The sequence below is a fragment of the Eublepharis macularius genome, chromosome 4, assembly GCF_028583425.1.
Source record: "Eublepharis macularius isolate TG4126 chromosome 4, MPM_Emac_v1.0, whole genome shotgun sequence".
NCBI lineage: Eukaryota > Metazoa > Chordata > Lepidosauria > Squamata > Eublepharidae > Eublepharis > Eublepharis macularius.
In genome coordinates this window covers 22,815,544-22,833,081 of record NC_072793.1, presented here as the reverse complement: position 1 = coordinate 22,833,081, position 17,538 = coordinate 22,815,544, and the positions used below count along the sequence as shown (strand labels likewise).

General features: G+C 42.7%; 1 protein-coding gene across 2 annotated transcripts in view; it reads right to left on the bottom strand.

Annotated features, from left to right (window-relative positions):
• NPLOC4 (NPL4 homolog, ubiquitin recognition factor) overlaps positions 1–14,289 on the bottom strand; it is a 61,103-nt gene extending 46,814 nt beyond the window's left edge. The window contains exons 1-8 of one of the 2 annotated variants that reach the window (XM_054978223.1): positions 14,190–14,289; positions 9,499–9,579; positions 7,729–7,841; positions 6,628–6,807; positions 3,503–3,551; positions 2,725–2,819; positions 1,836–1,959; positions 328–507 (exon numbers count right to left, since the gene is read on the bottom strand). In XM_054978223.1, coding sequence (XP_054834198.1) covers positions 328–507; positions 1,836–1,959; positions 2,725–2,819; positions 3,503–3,551; positions 6,628–6,807; positions 7,729–7,841; positions 9,499–9,579; positions 14,190–14,204 — 837 coding nt within the window. In that variant the 5' untranslated portion in view covers positions 14,205–14,289. Of the gene's footprint in view, positions 1–327; positions 508–1,835; positions 1,960–2,724; positions 2,820–3,502; positions 3,552–6,627; positions 6,808–7,728; positions 7,842–8,582; positions 8,604–9,498; positions 9,580–14,189 lie in introns of those variants that run through there. The other variant, XM_054978224.1, reaches the window with a different exon arrangement.
• Between the last annotated feature and the right edge of the window lie 3,249 nt (positions 14,290–17,538).

The following is a 17,538-nucleotide window of genomic DNA, read 5'->3' as shown; positions in this document are numbered from 1 at the left end:
GGGCTGCTGAAAGTTTTTCTCCTCATTCCTGGAGCATGAAATAGGTAAATGTCGTGATCCAATACAGAGTTACACAAAGAGAGTAAAGCTCCCTAAATTCAGTAGAATGTACCTGCATAGGATCATGCTATAATGAAGTTCCCAACCTGCCTCTCTATGGCCGTACTGACAGGTGCACACGTACAGCTTCACTGCCACAGGAGCAATTCAATATAAAATTACGGTAATGCCAGTTTCCGCTTCAAGATCAGCAACTGCAAATTAACATTAAGCTTCTCCAGTGAAATTCTTAAACGAGAAAGCTTCCTAGACGAGAGAAACCATTACCTGGGGTGGTTCGTAGATGGCAGCAACCTCGGCTCGAATACCTAGAGGGATGTCTTTGTGTTCGGTGTACCGCCCGTACAAGTATCCAAAATGCTGGTTTCCCGTTTTTCTCCAGAAGTCTAAAAAACGATCTGCAATTGTATGGTTCTCAAACATGATGTTATCCACATGTCTGTATTTCTGCCACGTGAAAAAAATGCAACAGTGTATCAAGCCAAGATGAAAGTCAATGAAATTTAAACACAATTATATATGGGTTTTAGCTAGTTGCCTTCTATGAGTCATTCTATCCTGCAGGCATGTATGCCTTTTCTCCCTCTGCAGGTGTGTGTGAATACACGACTGATCAGATTCAGAAGAGAAAAGAATGGGAACTGGTTTGCTCCCTGCAGTGTTTTTGTTGTTCCTGCCTTGGATGTGTGTGACAGCTCCTCCTTATGTTACCTTAAACTTTTACCTCAGGAGGGCCCTTGTCACAACCAACTCTCCTTTTCTCCACCCACTCCCCACAGAACCTAAGGAGTTCTCTATTTTACCGAGGCTTTTTTTAACCTTGAGAACACCTTCCCTTTGGGTTTAATCCCACTACTAACACCACCTGTGGCATTTTGGCCTGTGTATGTGTCCTATATATTGGCGCCTCCCTGACTTCCTCAGTCTTCCCCAAAAGCTTTCACTGCCGCCAAAGGCTTTCATTTAGATCTCCTCAGTTTAAGTGGTATTATAGATAGGCTTGGTTATAGACAGTAGTATGACAGAACTGTCAGCCCGTGAGGATGACTGTGAAGAAAAAAAAGGGATCCTATATTCCAGATGAAACAGGCACTTTTCCAATCAGGAGCAGAATTTATTTATAACTACACAGGCATGATGGTTGCAGAGTACTGCTAAGCATGGTCTAACTAAACGTGCAGATTTTGAAAGAGTTGGGTCTAGGTTCCCCAGTCCCAACTCAGGTACCCCGCAGCCACACAGCAGCTGTGGGGAACGGCTTTTAAAAAATAAAGGAGAGTCCAAATGGCCTCGGAATGCCACCTTGGGGTGAGGAAGGGCTCCTGCCTCCCCCCCCCAAGCCATTAACCTGTGTCAAAATAGCAATGTGGGGGGGGGGGAATATTTCCGTGTTTTTACTTCTCCACATGCACAGATCACTCCACGCGGAGCAGCAAAACCACAGACACCAGCCACTCGCTGGAAAACAGCTGGAAGGGGGGGGGGGAGGAAGCAGGAGCCCTTCGCTAACTGCTAATTTGTCCTTCATCCCAATTTCAATCCTCCCCAAATTTCTGAGCATATTACACCAATTTGCGCAGGTGCGCTCAGGTCCCAAGCAGGTGTCCTCTTATACACAATGGAACTGTTGAATGAGTGTACTTCACGTTCTCTATGTATGAAACTTTAACAGTCATTTACCAAGTCTCTGCCCAAGAGATAACCCTACCGAATCCCAACTAGCCACTTGCTTTCAAAAAGACAGTGAAGGAATGAGTGGCTGATATTGATCTCACCTGTCTGTTGAGTGTTATGGCGCTGGGCTGGCACTTGGTACAAATGCCTTCTGGCCACGGGGGATGACCCTCACACCCAGATTTAATCTTGCAGCTAATGTTTTCAAGGGCAACAAACTTCCCTCTAAAATAAAGGGGGAAAAGATTATGCCAAATACTACATGCTTTCTTTAAAAAAAAGGAAAAAAAAGATTCTTCTACTGCAGTGCAGGACAGACATCAGATCAGAGTATAAAGTTAGGAGCAAAACCGTAAATGGATTTTGGGTAGGAACCTGCTTATATCCTCTATGAATGCTGGTGTTTACAAAAACAGCAGACATGCAATAACAATTCTATCAGTCTCAGCACAGAAACGGTAGCTGATGTTGATGAGGGAAAAGATCAACAACATGGTTATTTGGCAGGTGACTAACTTTCATCCATCTTTTCCCCCCACGTCAAAGGCCTTGCAATAGGAAAGTGCTAATAAAAGGTACCTTCATGTATGAAAGAGTGTTCTCTGCACTCCTACTCATGCAATGAAAGGGAAGGATTATGCTTCCAAGCTAGTGAGTTAAAGGAGAGGCTTTCAGTTTTGCAATATTGATGAGATGACAAATCCTTGACTTATATAAATGCTCCCCTCATCACTAATGCTGCTATGCATCAGCCTGAGACCCTAGCTTGGGGAGAAAAGGGGGGATTAAGACCTGCCGATTAAGTGAAGGAGATAAACCATGAAGTTTCTCACTCTCCCCACCCATCTGCAAAATGGGTTTGTAAGTTATGAGCTTGCCACTATTTGAAGCAAAATTTGAGTTTTGCCCTATAAATATCCCTCCAGTTTTTCCACATTTTGTTGCCATCTGTAATGAGATTCTCCCGAAGAAATGGAGTAAGTTTCTTACTTGTCTGCGCCTCCGGTCAGTTTCCTGATGTAAGCATGGAATGACATATGCTTCACAGGAGGTTCCAGATGGTTTAAATAATCTTCATCAAAAGGCTGCCAAAAGACCCACATACACAAAGGAAAACCAGGTCAGACACCTGCTTGATAATACATTGATCACTGAACAAATGGATGTTTTCGTATGAACTCTCCGTTGGCATTCAATGTGGAAACAATTAGGGAGCTTTGTGCTCTTTCCCACAGCAGTTACTACTTTCACAGTAACAGAGACGCTTTTCTTCTTTTTTGCGCAGTATGGAGTTTGTAAGCCGTGCTCAAAACGGCTTCAGAAACCCAACCTGCCTCGTGGGTATTATAATAGCCTTAAAAAAAAAAAAGATGGCAGAGCTGAAGGCTAGGTGATCAAATATAATGGGAAAACTCTGGCACAGGTTAAAAAAATAGGAATCACACACAACTGAAAAGCCTTTCAGAGGATCCTTACTGCACAAAACCATTTTTTTAAAGAAGTTCAAAATATAAAAATACACAACAATGGCTCTCAGGTGCAGCTCTAAAGGGGAGGGAGAGCCACAATGAAAGTGGGTGGTACAAGATGCATATACACAGCTCTGCTTTTAGACGTATATCCTGTTAAATCCATTACTGCAGGAAGAGTCTAGAAGCCTGATGCTGCAGACAGATATCTAAAATATATCTAATTTAGCCTCTTTATCCACTGTTTCAGTAGCATCTTCATAACTGCTAACAAAACAGCCTTTCGTTTAATTCTTTACCTCTAATGGTACACAATGCACGCATTTACCCAACGGGCCATGCCGACATCTGTGTCAAGAGAAACAATAATTAGTACTTGGTAAAATTTATACAATTTTACACTGCTCAGGAATTTGGCACAAACAGAAGTAACAAGAAAAAAAACCTGTTAGCAAAGTACCACCAATCAGATTTTTAAAACACGCAGATCAGACACTAGTGCATCTGTCAATGAAGCCGACACTTCTCACCTAGCTTTAAACTTGCCCACAGATATTTGAAACCTTAATTATATATGGTGCTGAATTAAGATACAATGGTTCTTTGCAATGCATACATAGGTTGGCTCCTTTTAAAAGAACAAACCAACGCCACATCGTTCCCCTAGCAGTTGCTTAAAAATAATAAAGAACATGTTATCTAATATGATGAAGCTGTAATAACCAACATCTGCTTGCAATAACCCCTCCTAGGTTCACTTCACATGTTACAGTAACTGGGCAAAGATTTATAAAGCCTCATTTCTACCCTGCAACGTAACTATCCCTCTGTGTTTTTTTAAAAAAAATCCATTATTGGTTCCTTTCTTCTTTCAAAAATATTAGCATGCCATTCTCCCCAGCAGTAACAAAGAAGTCAGCTGGGTTACAGGCACCAAAAGTTACTGTTCCTAACAAAGCAGCAATGAGTTTTGTTTTTGACAACTTCAAAAGGGCAATTTTTAATTACTGAATTTCTTTTTTGAAAAGTCTAGATAATACTTCGGTATCTAAAGGCTCCCATTTTCTGATCTTCCTCTTTACCAAGGCGATTTTTCACATGCATGGAAAAGCCATATAAAGGAGCAAGACAGAGCGATTAAATTTTAAGATGAACAGTGTATTTTTAAAAGCTTAAATCAGACTCTTTGGGGAACACTTCCAGTAGCAGTACTCTCAAAACTGACTGTTAAAATGAACACCAGGCGGTTACAATGCCCCTTCAACAGACACATGACAAACCCTAGGACTTCTTCATTATACCGTAGAGATTTGTCCCTTTGAAATTTCTTTAAACCTTTCAGGAAGGAAATGCATGCTTAACAAGAGCAATCCAGAGCTGGAGTCACAACGTAACTGACAAACACTAAACCTTGTGATGTCCTTGCCATTCTAGCTCACGAAAGGACAAGGAGAGGCACAAAGAATAGCAACACAAAAAACCAGGCCTAGAATCCATAATCACCAGTGCTTAATTTACAAGATTTCACTTCCATACTGTCTTTGACACAACCCTTCCACTATTCTTGGGAATAAACACACACAGAACTCTCTCTGTGTGATTGTGTTTGTTTCTCTTCTACTTCAGACCGCATCAAATTTGGATGGCCCGGGCCAGCCTGACCGCATCAGAACTCAGAAGCTAAGCAGGGGCAGCCCTGGTTAGTACTCAGATGGGAGATCACCAAGAAAGTACAAGGTGGTTACGCAGAGGCAGACAATGGCAAACCACCCCTGAATGTCTCTCGCCTTGTAGACCCAGCAGGGTTGTTCTAAATTGATTGTGACTTGACAGCATTTTCTACCTCCACCACCACCTCAAGACTACCAGCAAGCCCAGCCAACCTACTATACCCCAAAATACAAATACCTTTTGGATAAGGCCGCCTGGCAATAGAAGTTTTATTTGAATTATAGGAGAACTGTCAATATTACTTTAAAGCCTTGCATTGGGAATAAAATCCATCAATTAATATAACACATCAAAATTTTAGGACCTCCCAGGAATAATATAGAAGATAATTAAAAACACAGGGATTAGCAGTTTGGAGGGACATTGGATATGTGGGGAAATGTCACTGTACAAGGGGAAAATCAAGCCTGCACTCTGTTACCTGCCATCCCTTACATCTAGCTGTAGGACTGATTAAAAAGAAGTTGAAAACTCAGAACTTGCCATCTTTATTTATGCCTGTTACACGTAGAGCAGCAGTCTTTAACTTTTCCAGACCCAGGACCTACTATTACCGCATAAGCACCAGCATGCAACCCACTCAGCTGCAAGCATGTAACATTGCAATTATGTGATGGGAATATGGGCAGCCAGAGTTATGACCTTGCTGGTATCAGGACCAAGAGAGCTGGGGACATGAAGGACAAGACAATCATCAAGGAGTATACCATACTGAGGAATAAGCCAAGGGTTAAAAACAAAGGAAGAATCCTCTCTGCCACTAAGTGACTTCACTTGCCATCCTGCTATTCCTCTAAGTTTTCATGCTAAGAAAGGCAGTAGCTATGGTGCCCTCACTGCTCCCCCCTCCCCGCCCAGTAGCAGGTCCTTCCCAAAATCAGGAGGAAATGGTGGCTTTATACAGGGTCACGACCTAATAGGTGGAGCTCTGTAACCTACCGGAGGGTCCTGACCTATGAGTTGAAGACCACTGCTCTAGAGGACATGAGCATAAAGACATATGGCAAGGAGTTGCGTCAAGAGACCACATGGGTAACTAAAGTCATAAGGAACAAGCATATTTCACAATAAACATTATAGTGGATAAAACATTTCAAGATATCATGTCCATCTACAAAGCCATAAATAATCTGGGGACAAAAATAAGGCTCACAATTGCCAAGGCTAATCAGACAATTCTCTTCAGAAGGAGGTCCCCTTGGCTGAAAAAAAATACTTTTTAATATGCCTAGAATTGCAAACCCCATCTGAGACTGCTTTCTTGTGAGAATTTCAGGACAGCAGTTCCAGTTACTGACCGCGCAACCCCATGCACAGTTACTCCTGACCACATCCACTGAAATCAATGTCCTCAGCTGGAGTAACTCTGCTTAGGATTGCACTGTGTTTTACAGGATCACTAGTTAACATAGTTTCTGTGGCATAAGTTACAATTTTGGATGTCCCCCACACAGGAACTCTAATTCATGCCATGCATCCAGCCCCCCCCCCCCAATACTGGTCATATGATTAATTCCCCCCTTGGACAAGGAAAAGAGTACTGCCCAGGGAATCACGTCATCCGGTACATTTGGGTAACCACAGAGTATGCGAGTAGGCACAAGCTGCAAACCTGCCCGTGTAAATAAAAAACATGAAACTTTGAAAGCTCCTGTTCCATAAAGTCCAGAGAGCAAAACACAATGGTATTTACAGTTGCTGGTCCCTGTTCCGGTAAATCTTCCCATCCTGTTTTATTAGGTACTGGTCAATGTCATCTTCTACCACTTGAGGAACACCTATGTGGCGTGTTCCTTGGGATACGGAGATATCCATGTTCTCAGAGGAAGAACCAGCTGGGCTTGAAGGAAAGAGGAACAGCATATCCCCATGTCTACAAGAGGAGACAAAAATGTGACAGAAGAACTCTTACAGAACGAATGCCGTTTTCATTCTGAGATATCACAACCTCCAAGTGTTTTAATGAACCCCCGTCACCCCTCTGTAAAATGGTGCAGCATTATCATTGTATGTTATGTTAGCAATGCAGACTTAATATCTGGTTCTTTGCAATTCTTTCTACCTTGAAGCAATCAACACTAGTGCTTTTTAAAGAAGTTTCTCTCTCCGGCAAATCCATTCCCAGGATAAACCAGTATGGTGATGTCACTGAAATGCTGTCCTCAGTATGGTCTTTTTCAAAAAGAGGGCAAAATGCTATACAGAAAAAAATGAGCTGAACATTATAAGGAAATTAAAAGGCCAGTTGGAAACTTTCCTATATTAGCAGTCATACACTTTTTGAAAGTGATTTTGACAGCACTAGGGAATGATCAGCAAATTAGTATTACCAGTGAAAGCTGCTCTTGCTACAGTTGCTTACACAGAACTTCATTCTAGGACTACTTGCCTCTTATAACCAGTGCACACACTAAACAAAAACATTTCAAGCTATTTTGAAGGAATTGGCATTTCTATTAGCTATGAAATGGCAAGTTAAATTAGAAGTTTTGCACTCTCACACAGTGGATGGAAAAGGGAAGGAATTTTCTGTGGCCAATAAGGACTGAAAATGTATTTCCTATAGCGCAACACAAGACTACTGAACAATAGCTGGCATTTCTGACAGTGTAAGTCTCACCTGCAGCCTTAGGCATAAAGGGGAAAGCTGACACCACGTAAGGAATATTACAGCACACATTTCTGTCCCGTTATCAGATGGACACGGATCAGAAATGTGAGACAGGCTTGCCAAAACAGCAGCAGAACCGACTGTAGGTGAACAGCAGCTTCTTGTCTTTTACCAAATACTTACTTGATTTTTAATAAGTTGAGGGACTTGTTAGGAGACGCTGTGATCTCACCGGTCCTATTTCTATTGATGTACACAGAAAACCCATTATTCCTGAAGCCAAATTCTTTTGCAACCTAAAAAAGAAGAATGAGAGAAGATAACATCTTGAATGTATGCTGCAGGGACACATACCAAGATACAATACCACTTCTGCTGTGAATGTTTTATCTAAATATAGTTATTAATTATGGGAAAGTGACAACAGGGGATCTGAAATATATCATCTATAGGACAGTATATATGAACAAACAAGATCTTGTACAGGTACATTTTCAAATTATGCAGGAACTATTAATTAAGCTTGAAATCAATGGGCTTAGACTGGAGTAATTCTGCTTAGGATTTCACTGTTAGTTCAGGGGGACAGACTGCATTCCAGAATGGCAGGGATAGGAAGGCCCATAAAATCCCACAACTTGCTCTCAGATGTTTAACCATGAGCAAGCAGAAGTTGCATCAGTTAAAAACGACTAAGAAACAAATACAATAGAAAGAAAATATGACTTAGTTTTCAATGGTGATATCCAAAATAGGCAAAAGTTACAGTGGGATCATCAGCTGCCAAGTAGCTGCATATGAAGTTTCTTGATTTTTATGGAATATGACCCCAAGAAAGTTTCAGGTGGGTAGCCAAGTTGGTCTGTAGTAGATGAGCAAGATTTGGGTCCAATAGTACCTTAAAGTCCAACTAGATTTCCAGGGAATGAGCATTTGAAAGGTAGAGCTCCCTTCATCTAGCTGGAGCTCTAGCTGGTCTTTAAGGTGCTATTGGACCCAGATCCTGATCCCAAGAGTCACCTACCCACTTGCCTTACCAGTTGTTGCTGCCAGGTGAAGATCTTGCCCTACTGGAAGGATTTCCCCATGGTTTGATGAAATCTGTTGTGGGGGACTGAATCACTGCTTTTCTTTTCAGTCTCTGTTACATCAAGATGAGGCTCATATTGAATATTAATTTCTGTAGCTATTGTTATTTGTATCTTATGATTTACATGTTATGTTTTACATCACTTTAGTACAATGTAAGTAGAAAGGGAGTCAATAAATATGACTAATGCAGATCACAACATAGTCCAACCCCAAATAATGTCTGCCCGGTAGCAAGGCCCACTGAATTTAACAGCAATCAGTTCCTTGAAAATATGAGAAGGCGGCCCTTGGCAATGTAACGACAGCTATATTGTTTCTCACAAGGTTACAAATTTAGAAGTGAGGGAAGAAAAGTAACCGTACACACTACAGACATATTTTTGGACTACGCCCCACCCACGCTCCCATGCCAATCTTACTCATCTCCCAGCTAGAACCAATCAGTATGGAGAGATCGACGCTCCCTGTGCAGTTTGTAGTTTTCAGGTGTACTGAACCAGCTTGTCAGGCCTTCTCTTATAGAAAGTTTTTCCCTGATAGGAAACACCACCTGTGACATGTCAAGATGAGTTAGGTTAGGCTTGGATGAGGGTGGCAATTGTGGGTTTAAGACAAAAGGAAGTTGCAGTTTAATTTTGAAGAGATTAGCATGCTGTTGCTCAATGTCAAATTGTACAGCCAATCAGCAATCCCCATTCCCTTCTAATTATATTAAATTATCATCACAGAAAGCTGGTGTAAATCCAACCAAATCCTACTGAGCAGTGCACGGACCACCTGTGTTCTGAGTGAACTGCAGGAGAGAAACCTTGACCACTGTCCTAGAAGAACTCTGAAGCAAGCATGCCTTTTTCAGAATACCTTTTTCAGAAACGTTGCAGCAGTTTCCCGTTTTGTGGCTGTGATACGTTTCACTCCCTCTGGTGACTGGACACGGATTATCTGTTAAGAAGTAAAAACAGGGATAGACAACAGAACAGAGCCCATCAGGTTGAGGCTTCTGAGACAAAAAGTAGTCTAGACAAAAAAGACTGGCTTTTGAAACAAGACTGGTATATGACTCAAAATTAATTTTATTATTACTGAAGTTACTGTAAGTACCTGAATAATTGATGGGTGGGGGTGGAGTTAAGTGTCAGGTAAACTCACCATTTTCACATGATCTTTTTTTGTTTTCAAATGGAAGATGCACAGTAGTGGCAATACTAGGAAGATTATAGCATGAGAGTGCCTTTCAATTCAGAAATCAAAATTAGCAGGATTTATATGCAGGTTCATCAGGAAAATTAATCAGACTTCAGATTTCGTGTCCTTTGTTAAACATTTTATCAGACTGCATTATCAATTGCCAGCATCTCTTTATTTTAACTGACAACAGCCATCTACCTCTAGTAAAGTGAATCACAACACTCTAGCTCTGTAGGATATACAGAGCAAGAAGGCAGCTATTTATTCTGGAAAACAGCAGCCTAGGACAAGAAATATGAGGTTGATTTTGAATCAGTAAAATCAAAAAGAGTCCAGTAGCACCTTTAAGACTAACAATTTTATTGTAGCATAAGCTTTCGAGAATCAAGTTCTCTTTGTCAGATGCCTGATACAGTCTCTGTATCAGGCATCTGACGAAGAGAACTTGATTCTCGAAAGCTTATGCTACAATAAAATTGGTTAGTCTTAAAGGTGCTACTGGACTCTTTTTGATTTTGCTACCACAGACTAACACGGCTAACTCCTCTGCATCTTTGAATCAGTAGTTTGCTTCTCACGCATGTAAAACTGTCCAGCACTTTAAAGCGACTACTGCAACATATACACCAGCTGGATAACAAGAAGAGAAGTACAACAGAAAGTGCTAAAATTGCATATAAACACACACCAGATTTGACATACAGTAACACGTGGCTGCCAATGTATCTAAAAGGACTAACTTAAAAGTTATTTCTCTCCTTGCTGTGATGCTCTGCATTAACTAATACACTAGAGTGGAATGTGATCTCTTTATTAGCAAGTGCTATTATTCTACAAGTCCGGTAGCCCGATCTCATCACATCTCAGAAGCTAAGCAGGATCAATTATGGTCAGTATTTGGACCAAAGACCACCAAGGAAGGCCATGGTTGCTTCGCATAGGCAGGCAATGGCAAACCACCTCTGAACGTCTCTTGCCTTGAAAACCTTCTGGAGCCACCATACGTCAGCTGCGACTTGATGACACACGTTATTTTACACAGTTCTGTGTCATCGTATGTGGCAAAGTACATAATTCCACTTTAAACACATACAAGTCAGTGTTGTTACTTGTTTTGCTTGTTTAAAATGAAAAAAAGTACAGCACCTTGCATATCGAGATGTGATACTGAAAACGTGAGTGAATAGCTGTCCCCATGAGATTTGCCCTAGAGAAGTTGCGTAATTAGTGGGTGACAAGTTCAGTACTATGCAAGGGCCAGGGTTTATGGAGTTTTCACGAGTCGATGGTAAGAATGGAATTGTATCTTGTTTCATTTTTGCCCTTTGAGAAATCCAACAATGGGGGTGCCATCAAGAACTGAAGGATGATCCCATTTGATTTACTACATTCACACAACATCCCCCAGGTCTGCAGTACAGGCTGGTTTGAAACACAAATTTGACAACACAGTTTCTCAGTCTTTGATGTTTCTTAACCAAATGCAACAGACCAAGAAGGACAACTTTGTTGAGTAATTCTTATGCTCACTACCTCCTTCCAGCTCCCTGCTGTATTCCACCCTGGAATGGCAGCGGAATAATCCTAGAGTCAAGTCTACTACTAAGCCTAAGTACAATACCTTGAATTTCATTATGCTTTATAGCAGGTCTATGAGGATCACCTTCAAATTGGATCTCTGACATTTCCTACTGTCTCCATAGTGATAAACAAGATTAACTAGGAGACTTTTAAAAGACAAACACAAACACATCATCAACCTGGAGGGCTGTCCAGTTAGGTATTAGATGAAAGCCGGAATTTTGCCTATGCAATGGGGACATATGTGCAACCTTTACAAATTGGGACGTCACCCTGTATTCAGAACAGGCATTTTCTGACAGTTTTGAGAGGAGAAACTAAACAATAGCATCTCCCCAAAATTTCATCAGTAGTTCTGGAAATTTATACTCCCATGCAGAAAACCATTTTTACCCATCTCTACAGAAAAAAATGCTTAATAATTAAAGTAGTCATTGTTGTCAAAGGAGGCATGTAATGGCCAGAAAGAGTATCAATTGGATAGCTTACCTTTAAAGTAAGGAAAACAGTAGTGCTTAACTTTTGTTTAACCCTGTTCGAAACTGCCAATCCAACTCAACCAGAAACAGGTTTAGCTAGAATTACTTTAAAGTCACACCATAGCCTAGATTCAAAGATTGAAGGCTCTGAATGTATGTCAAAAGTGTATGCTAAACAACACCATACCTTTTATTGGTATAGCCAACCAGAATTGCTATCAATGAGTCACTCCAGATACAGCTAGTCAATACTGTCACAAAGACCCCACCAACTATTTGTTAACAATAGCATTCAAACCAGTGCTAGCTAACATGAATATTATTACGACTATATGTTGCCCAATCCTATGCATTTATCAACATTCTTAACTCTGCTAAAGAAAACAGAAATTGGAGAATTAATGACCTAACAATCCAATTATCAGCATTTCAGGTTAGTGTTTACCTGTTTTTTTTCTTTTTAACAGGTGTGTATATTTATACACCTAGCCATTTTGGCCATTTTATAGAAAAAATAAAACTATTTTTAGCCACACACACAATAGTAATCATTATAAAACGACAAGATTTTAGTGAAGGACACATTCTCACTTAATGTAATTCAGCCTTCAGATAAAAGTTAATTATGGCTCAAGAGGCATGTTCAAATAGTCTTTAAAAAAAACTTCCATGAGAGATTGTTTCGAAACTGTTCTTTTGCCAATGCCTCAAACCACAAACACCAGTTTTCTTCCATGGTCCATAGAACCCTTTAACCTCAACTTTCTCACATATATGAAGGGCAAGGAAGAATTTCCTGCTCCTGTAATCTGGATGTGGGGGAAAAAAGTGTGAACACTTCTTCACACGAGCCACTTAATGGAAAGATTCTGCTCAAGCATTTATTTATTCTGTCATGGAAAATTCTATGCATGTTTTCATTAAAGTAAGATCCAGTGAGCTCAACTAGGGATTTCTGCACTAGCAAAAGTGCACAGGACTGACACTTAAGCTTTTCTCGTTCATTTAGTAGCATTAGTCTTTACTTTCTGCAACTGGAGCTGAGCCAAGAATGTACATGAAGCTTCTAGAGTTATACCCACAGGCATTCTTCTGCCTAACCTATCTGGACACTGGCACATAAACTTTCAGTATCTCCAAGGTTTGAAGTGGAAAATAACTCAGTTGCTAGATCACAGTACCCTGAGGGGTGGCAGTGGAGAGTGCCCTAAAGTCATAGTTGAATTATGGCAACCCCTAGTGGGGTTTTCTTGGCAAGAGACTAACAGAGGTGGTTTGCCATTGCCTGTCTCTGCAGCCCTCGTCTTTGTTGGAGGTCTCCCATCCAATTATTAACCAAGGCCAACCCTGCTTAGCTTCTGAGATCTGACAAGATCAGGCTCACCTGGGCCATCCGGGTCAGGGCACCTTAAGGGGTACTGATCTCATAATGCAATGAATGACAATGAGTCTCTCCTCTGTACTCAATTGCAGAAAGGACCAATATAATTCTGTACAGGGATTGCCATAAGTCAACGCCAACTTGAGGGCACTCCTCACCAAACAGGGTTAAGGCTTCAATGCATCTTTCTACACATGCTGTACTTATTTAACACACGATGGCCTGTGAGCAAATAGCCCAATGTCCCAACAACCATCTTGAAGCGTTACCAAAAAAAAGTACCAACACTGAACCTAGAGATAAAACAATGACTAAACTGAACGGGGAGGGAAGACGACGCAGCGGGCGTTGAATTCTGGGAATTGTAGTCTGGTGAGGGTGCTGGTCTCTCTTATCAGACAACACGCAGAATCGTCTCACGAACTACAATTCCCAGTGTTCCCAGGGGGGGGATGACTATTTAACAAGTCTGAGGTGTAGGTATGTCCTCTGCCTTTTGGGCAAAGGCAACATTCCTCAGACTGGGGAAAGTAGCAGAGGGAAGCGATACTTGAACCGGGGAAGGAGAACGGGGTCCGAGACACCTGGCGTGTCAAATCCCACTCCGCCCCTACAGAGGCAAACACGGGACTGACCCTAAAAATCTTGCCCGATACTGTAGAGAGACGGGAAAGGAGGCCGGCGCCTCCCTCTTACCTGTGGGCAAAGGAGGCCAGTGCCTCCCTCGTACCTGTGGGCAAAGGTGTGTCAGGAACAGGGCGAAGAAGGTAGAAGGGCTGAGGGAAGGGGAAGACCAAGAAGGGCACCGAACTCGCGAAGCAAAGGGGCGCAGTTCAGACCCCCCCCCTTCCCTCGGCTTCCCTCCTCACAACGAAGGCGGGACCCCCCCCTTTTCCTACTCCCCCCCCCTCGCCCCCACTTACAATGGTCTCCGCCATGTCCTCTCAGCCGCTCCCGACTCGCTTCCTGCCCCGGCTCCGACGGCGCCGCCTCCCGCCCGCCCCTCTCGCAGCGCTCGTGCGCCGCCAGGACCGCCGCGTCGCCGTCACCCTCCCCTCCGGCTCACGCAGCCGCCGCCAACTTGGTTCCGGGGAGAAACGGTCCGCCTCGTCAGAGGGGGGTGGGATTTGTTTCTTCCCCTCCTCTTGTGTGGAGACTCTTTCCGGGGAGGCTGGGAAAAGAGGGAGGAGTTCTTCTCACCCACCCCTTTATAATGCAGAGGCATTAGCCGTGTTAGTCTGTAGTAGCGCAACAGTAAAGAGTCCAGTAGTACCTGGCAGACTAACCTACTTTATTGTAGCATAAGCTTTCGAGAGCCACAGTTTCTTCGTCAGATGCAGCTTTGACCCCGTTACCCCCCCCTTTTTTCTGTACCCCTCTTTATTCTGAAAAAATAAAATAAAAAATTATAAAAAGAAAGCTTATGCTACGATAAAGTGGGTTAGTCGTAAAGGTGCTACTGGACTCATTGTCCTTTATAATGGGCTCCTCTAGGGTTGCCAGCTCCAAGTTGGGAAATTCCTGGCGATCTGGGGGGAGAAACCTGGAGAAAGTGGGTTTAGGGGAGTGAAATGACTTTGGTATGGCATAATTCCATAAAGTCCATGCCCCAAAGTAGCCATTTTCTCCAGGTGAATTGATCTCTGTGGCTTGGAGACCAGTTGTAATTCCGGGAGATCTCCAGCCACTACCTGGAGGCTGGCAACCCTAGGCTCCTCCCTCCCCAGGAAAGAACAAGCCAGTTAATTTTAAAGATAGTTGCCTTCCCTGCTGAACTTGTCCAAAAACTTATCCCAAGGGAAAAGCTCAAGATGGGTTTGTCTGTAGCAGTAGAAAAGAGCAAGAGTCCAGTAGCATCTAGAAGACTAACAAGATTTGTGGTAGGGTATGAGCTTTCATGAGCAACAGCTCACTTCTTCAGATACAGCTAGAATGGGAGTCTATCTGTCCTTAAATCTTGGAGAGTAGAGTGATTGCAGAAACCAAATGATAATAGCTGGTGAATGACAAAGGCAAGGATGATTGAATAGGGTGGGATATGCAGAAGGGTAGTGGTGTGGAAAAATTAGCATTGGTAATGAGACAAGAAGTCCAAGTCTTGATTCAGTCCAGGTGGATGCATTGTCTTGAGCTTTGTTATCAATTGCAATTCAGCAATCTCTAATCTCCCTTTGAAATTCCTCTGCAGGATAAGTGAAAAGTGTTTTCCAGAAGCAGCAGATTAAGTTTACCTCTGAACATTGCTCAGCCAGTGAAACGCTTTTGACAGAAATAGCAAAACGTTTTCAGTTTTCCAAGATGAATGAATGAGTGGCCCGGATGGAATTGTTTTCAAATTCTCCCCCCTCCCTTCCCAAAAGATGTACCTCTCAATACAGAATTAGATGTTTTGTAGCAGTGAATCTGCTACACGGAATTTCAGCCATTTTGATGCATCCCCTACTCTATACTTTTAAAAAAGACATTTTTTAAACATTTATTTATAGCATTTGTATCTTGCCTTTCTCCTAAAACAGGACTCAAGATGCCTCAATTCCAGAGTCTACCACAGCAAAAGTCAACAAATTACAATCAATAAACGTTTAAAATCCATATTAAAACAAATATAAAAACAATAGCCAAATGTCCACAAATGCTCAGCCTTCCGTAACTTTCTGAAGTCAACCGCATGGAGGCCTTGCTCATAATAAAGCCAGGAGGGCCATTCTACAGTGTAGGTGCCACCACAGAAAAAGTATGGATATGAACTGTGGCCAACCTCACCAGCTTGTAAAAAGAGACAAGAAGCTCCAAGAGTGAAGGAAAACGGAGCCAGTGGTTAAGAGCGGCAGGACTGTAATCTGGAGAGCCAGGTTTGATTCCCCACTCCTCTGCTTGAAGCCAGCTGGGTGACCTTGGGTCAGCCACAGCTCTCCAGAGCTCTCTCACCCCCACCCACCTCACAGGGTGATTGTTGTGGGGATAATAATAACATACTTTGTAAACCGCTCTGAGTGGATGTTAAGTTGTCCTGAAGGGCTGTATAAAAAAATCAAATATTATTATTAGCCTGTAGTATATTCCTGGATTGCCACTATGACATCCGAATTAAGCTATAGAAAATGATGTGCCTCCTACTAATGTTTACTATTTGATATTGATAGGCACTTTATTAAATGACACCTGCATTATAATCCTAATGTAGAGCTTTGGAAATGTAGGCTGTTGGGTGGAGTGAAGCAAGGCCTTAATATGCATGCTGAGAAGAGGTCTGTGTCATGGGCTCTGATTGGGAGACGGGGGACAGAGTATTCCAAGCTCCTCAGGAGTCAGGCGTGTGGAGGAACCACAGGGAGTGGAACAGCAGGAGCCCTTGCCAGAGCAGGCTGAGGAATCCAGGGCAGAATCAAGAGACAGAAGCTGTTCCCTTACCTGCACCAGCAGTTGAGACCAGGGACCAACATCCCCACCCAGCTCCCCTGAACCTGATAAGCAGCGTAGGGTGCGGCAGCGTCTCGTTATACAGGACAGGAGACGAAGTGCAAGGCTCCAGGCACTGAAACGGTGTAGTGACCTTGAGTCCTAGCAGGATGAAGCACTGCCTTGGAGGCGATTGCTCTTAAGCCAGGACGCACTTCCCCTGGTTGCAGAAGCACTTGCTCAAAGACCCATCTGGCTCTATGTTCTGCGTGGTCCCCCTCAAAATGAGCCCTGCTCTTATTCAGGAGGACCTTGTTGCTGAGTTTATTTCTTTTTGAGCATGCTCTCCCTTAAAAAAACATCGGCCACCCACACTATCTCTATATTAACTTATTGCTTCTGGTGTAGGCCCTCCTAGCCCCTAATGGTTGGAATATATTCTTGTGAGGAAGATGGCCCTGAGTTTTATTCTTCATTGGTGATCTGGAACTCAGAGTCTCTCTATACAAAATGCTGGAGCACAGGTGCGACAAGTGTCAGGAGATGCAACGTTAGCCAGGAAGCGTAGTTTTGAAAGACAGAGCCGGTGGAGATCACTCTGGAAGGGACAGATTCTCTCACAGCCCTCTGCTGCCTCTGGCATGCTGGACTGTCTCCTCTTCTGGAGCTTTTACTCATCGGCTTAGCTGCTTAAAACTTTGAATTAACTGCACCTCAGCAGGGCAAAGACTCCAGAAGGAGAGACATCAGAGGCAGTGGAAAGCTGTGAGAGAATATGTCCCCTCTGGAGTGATCGCTGCAGGCTCTGTCATTTAAAACTACGTTTCCCGTCTAACATTGTGTCTCCCAATACATGAAGAACATGTGTCAAAA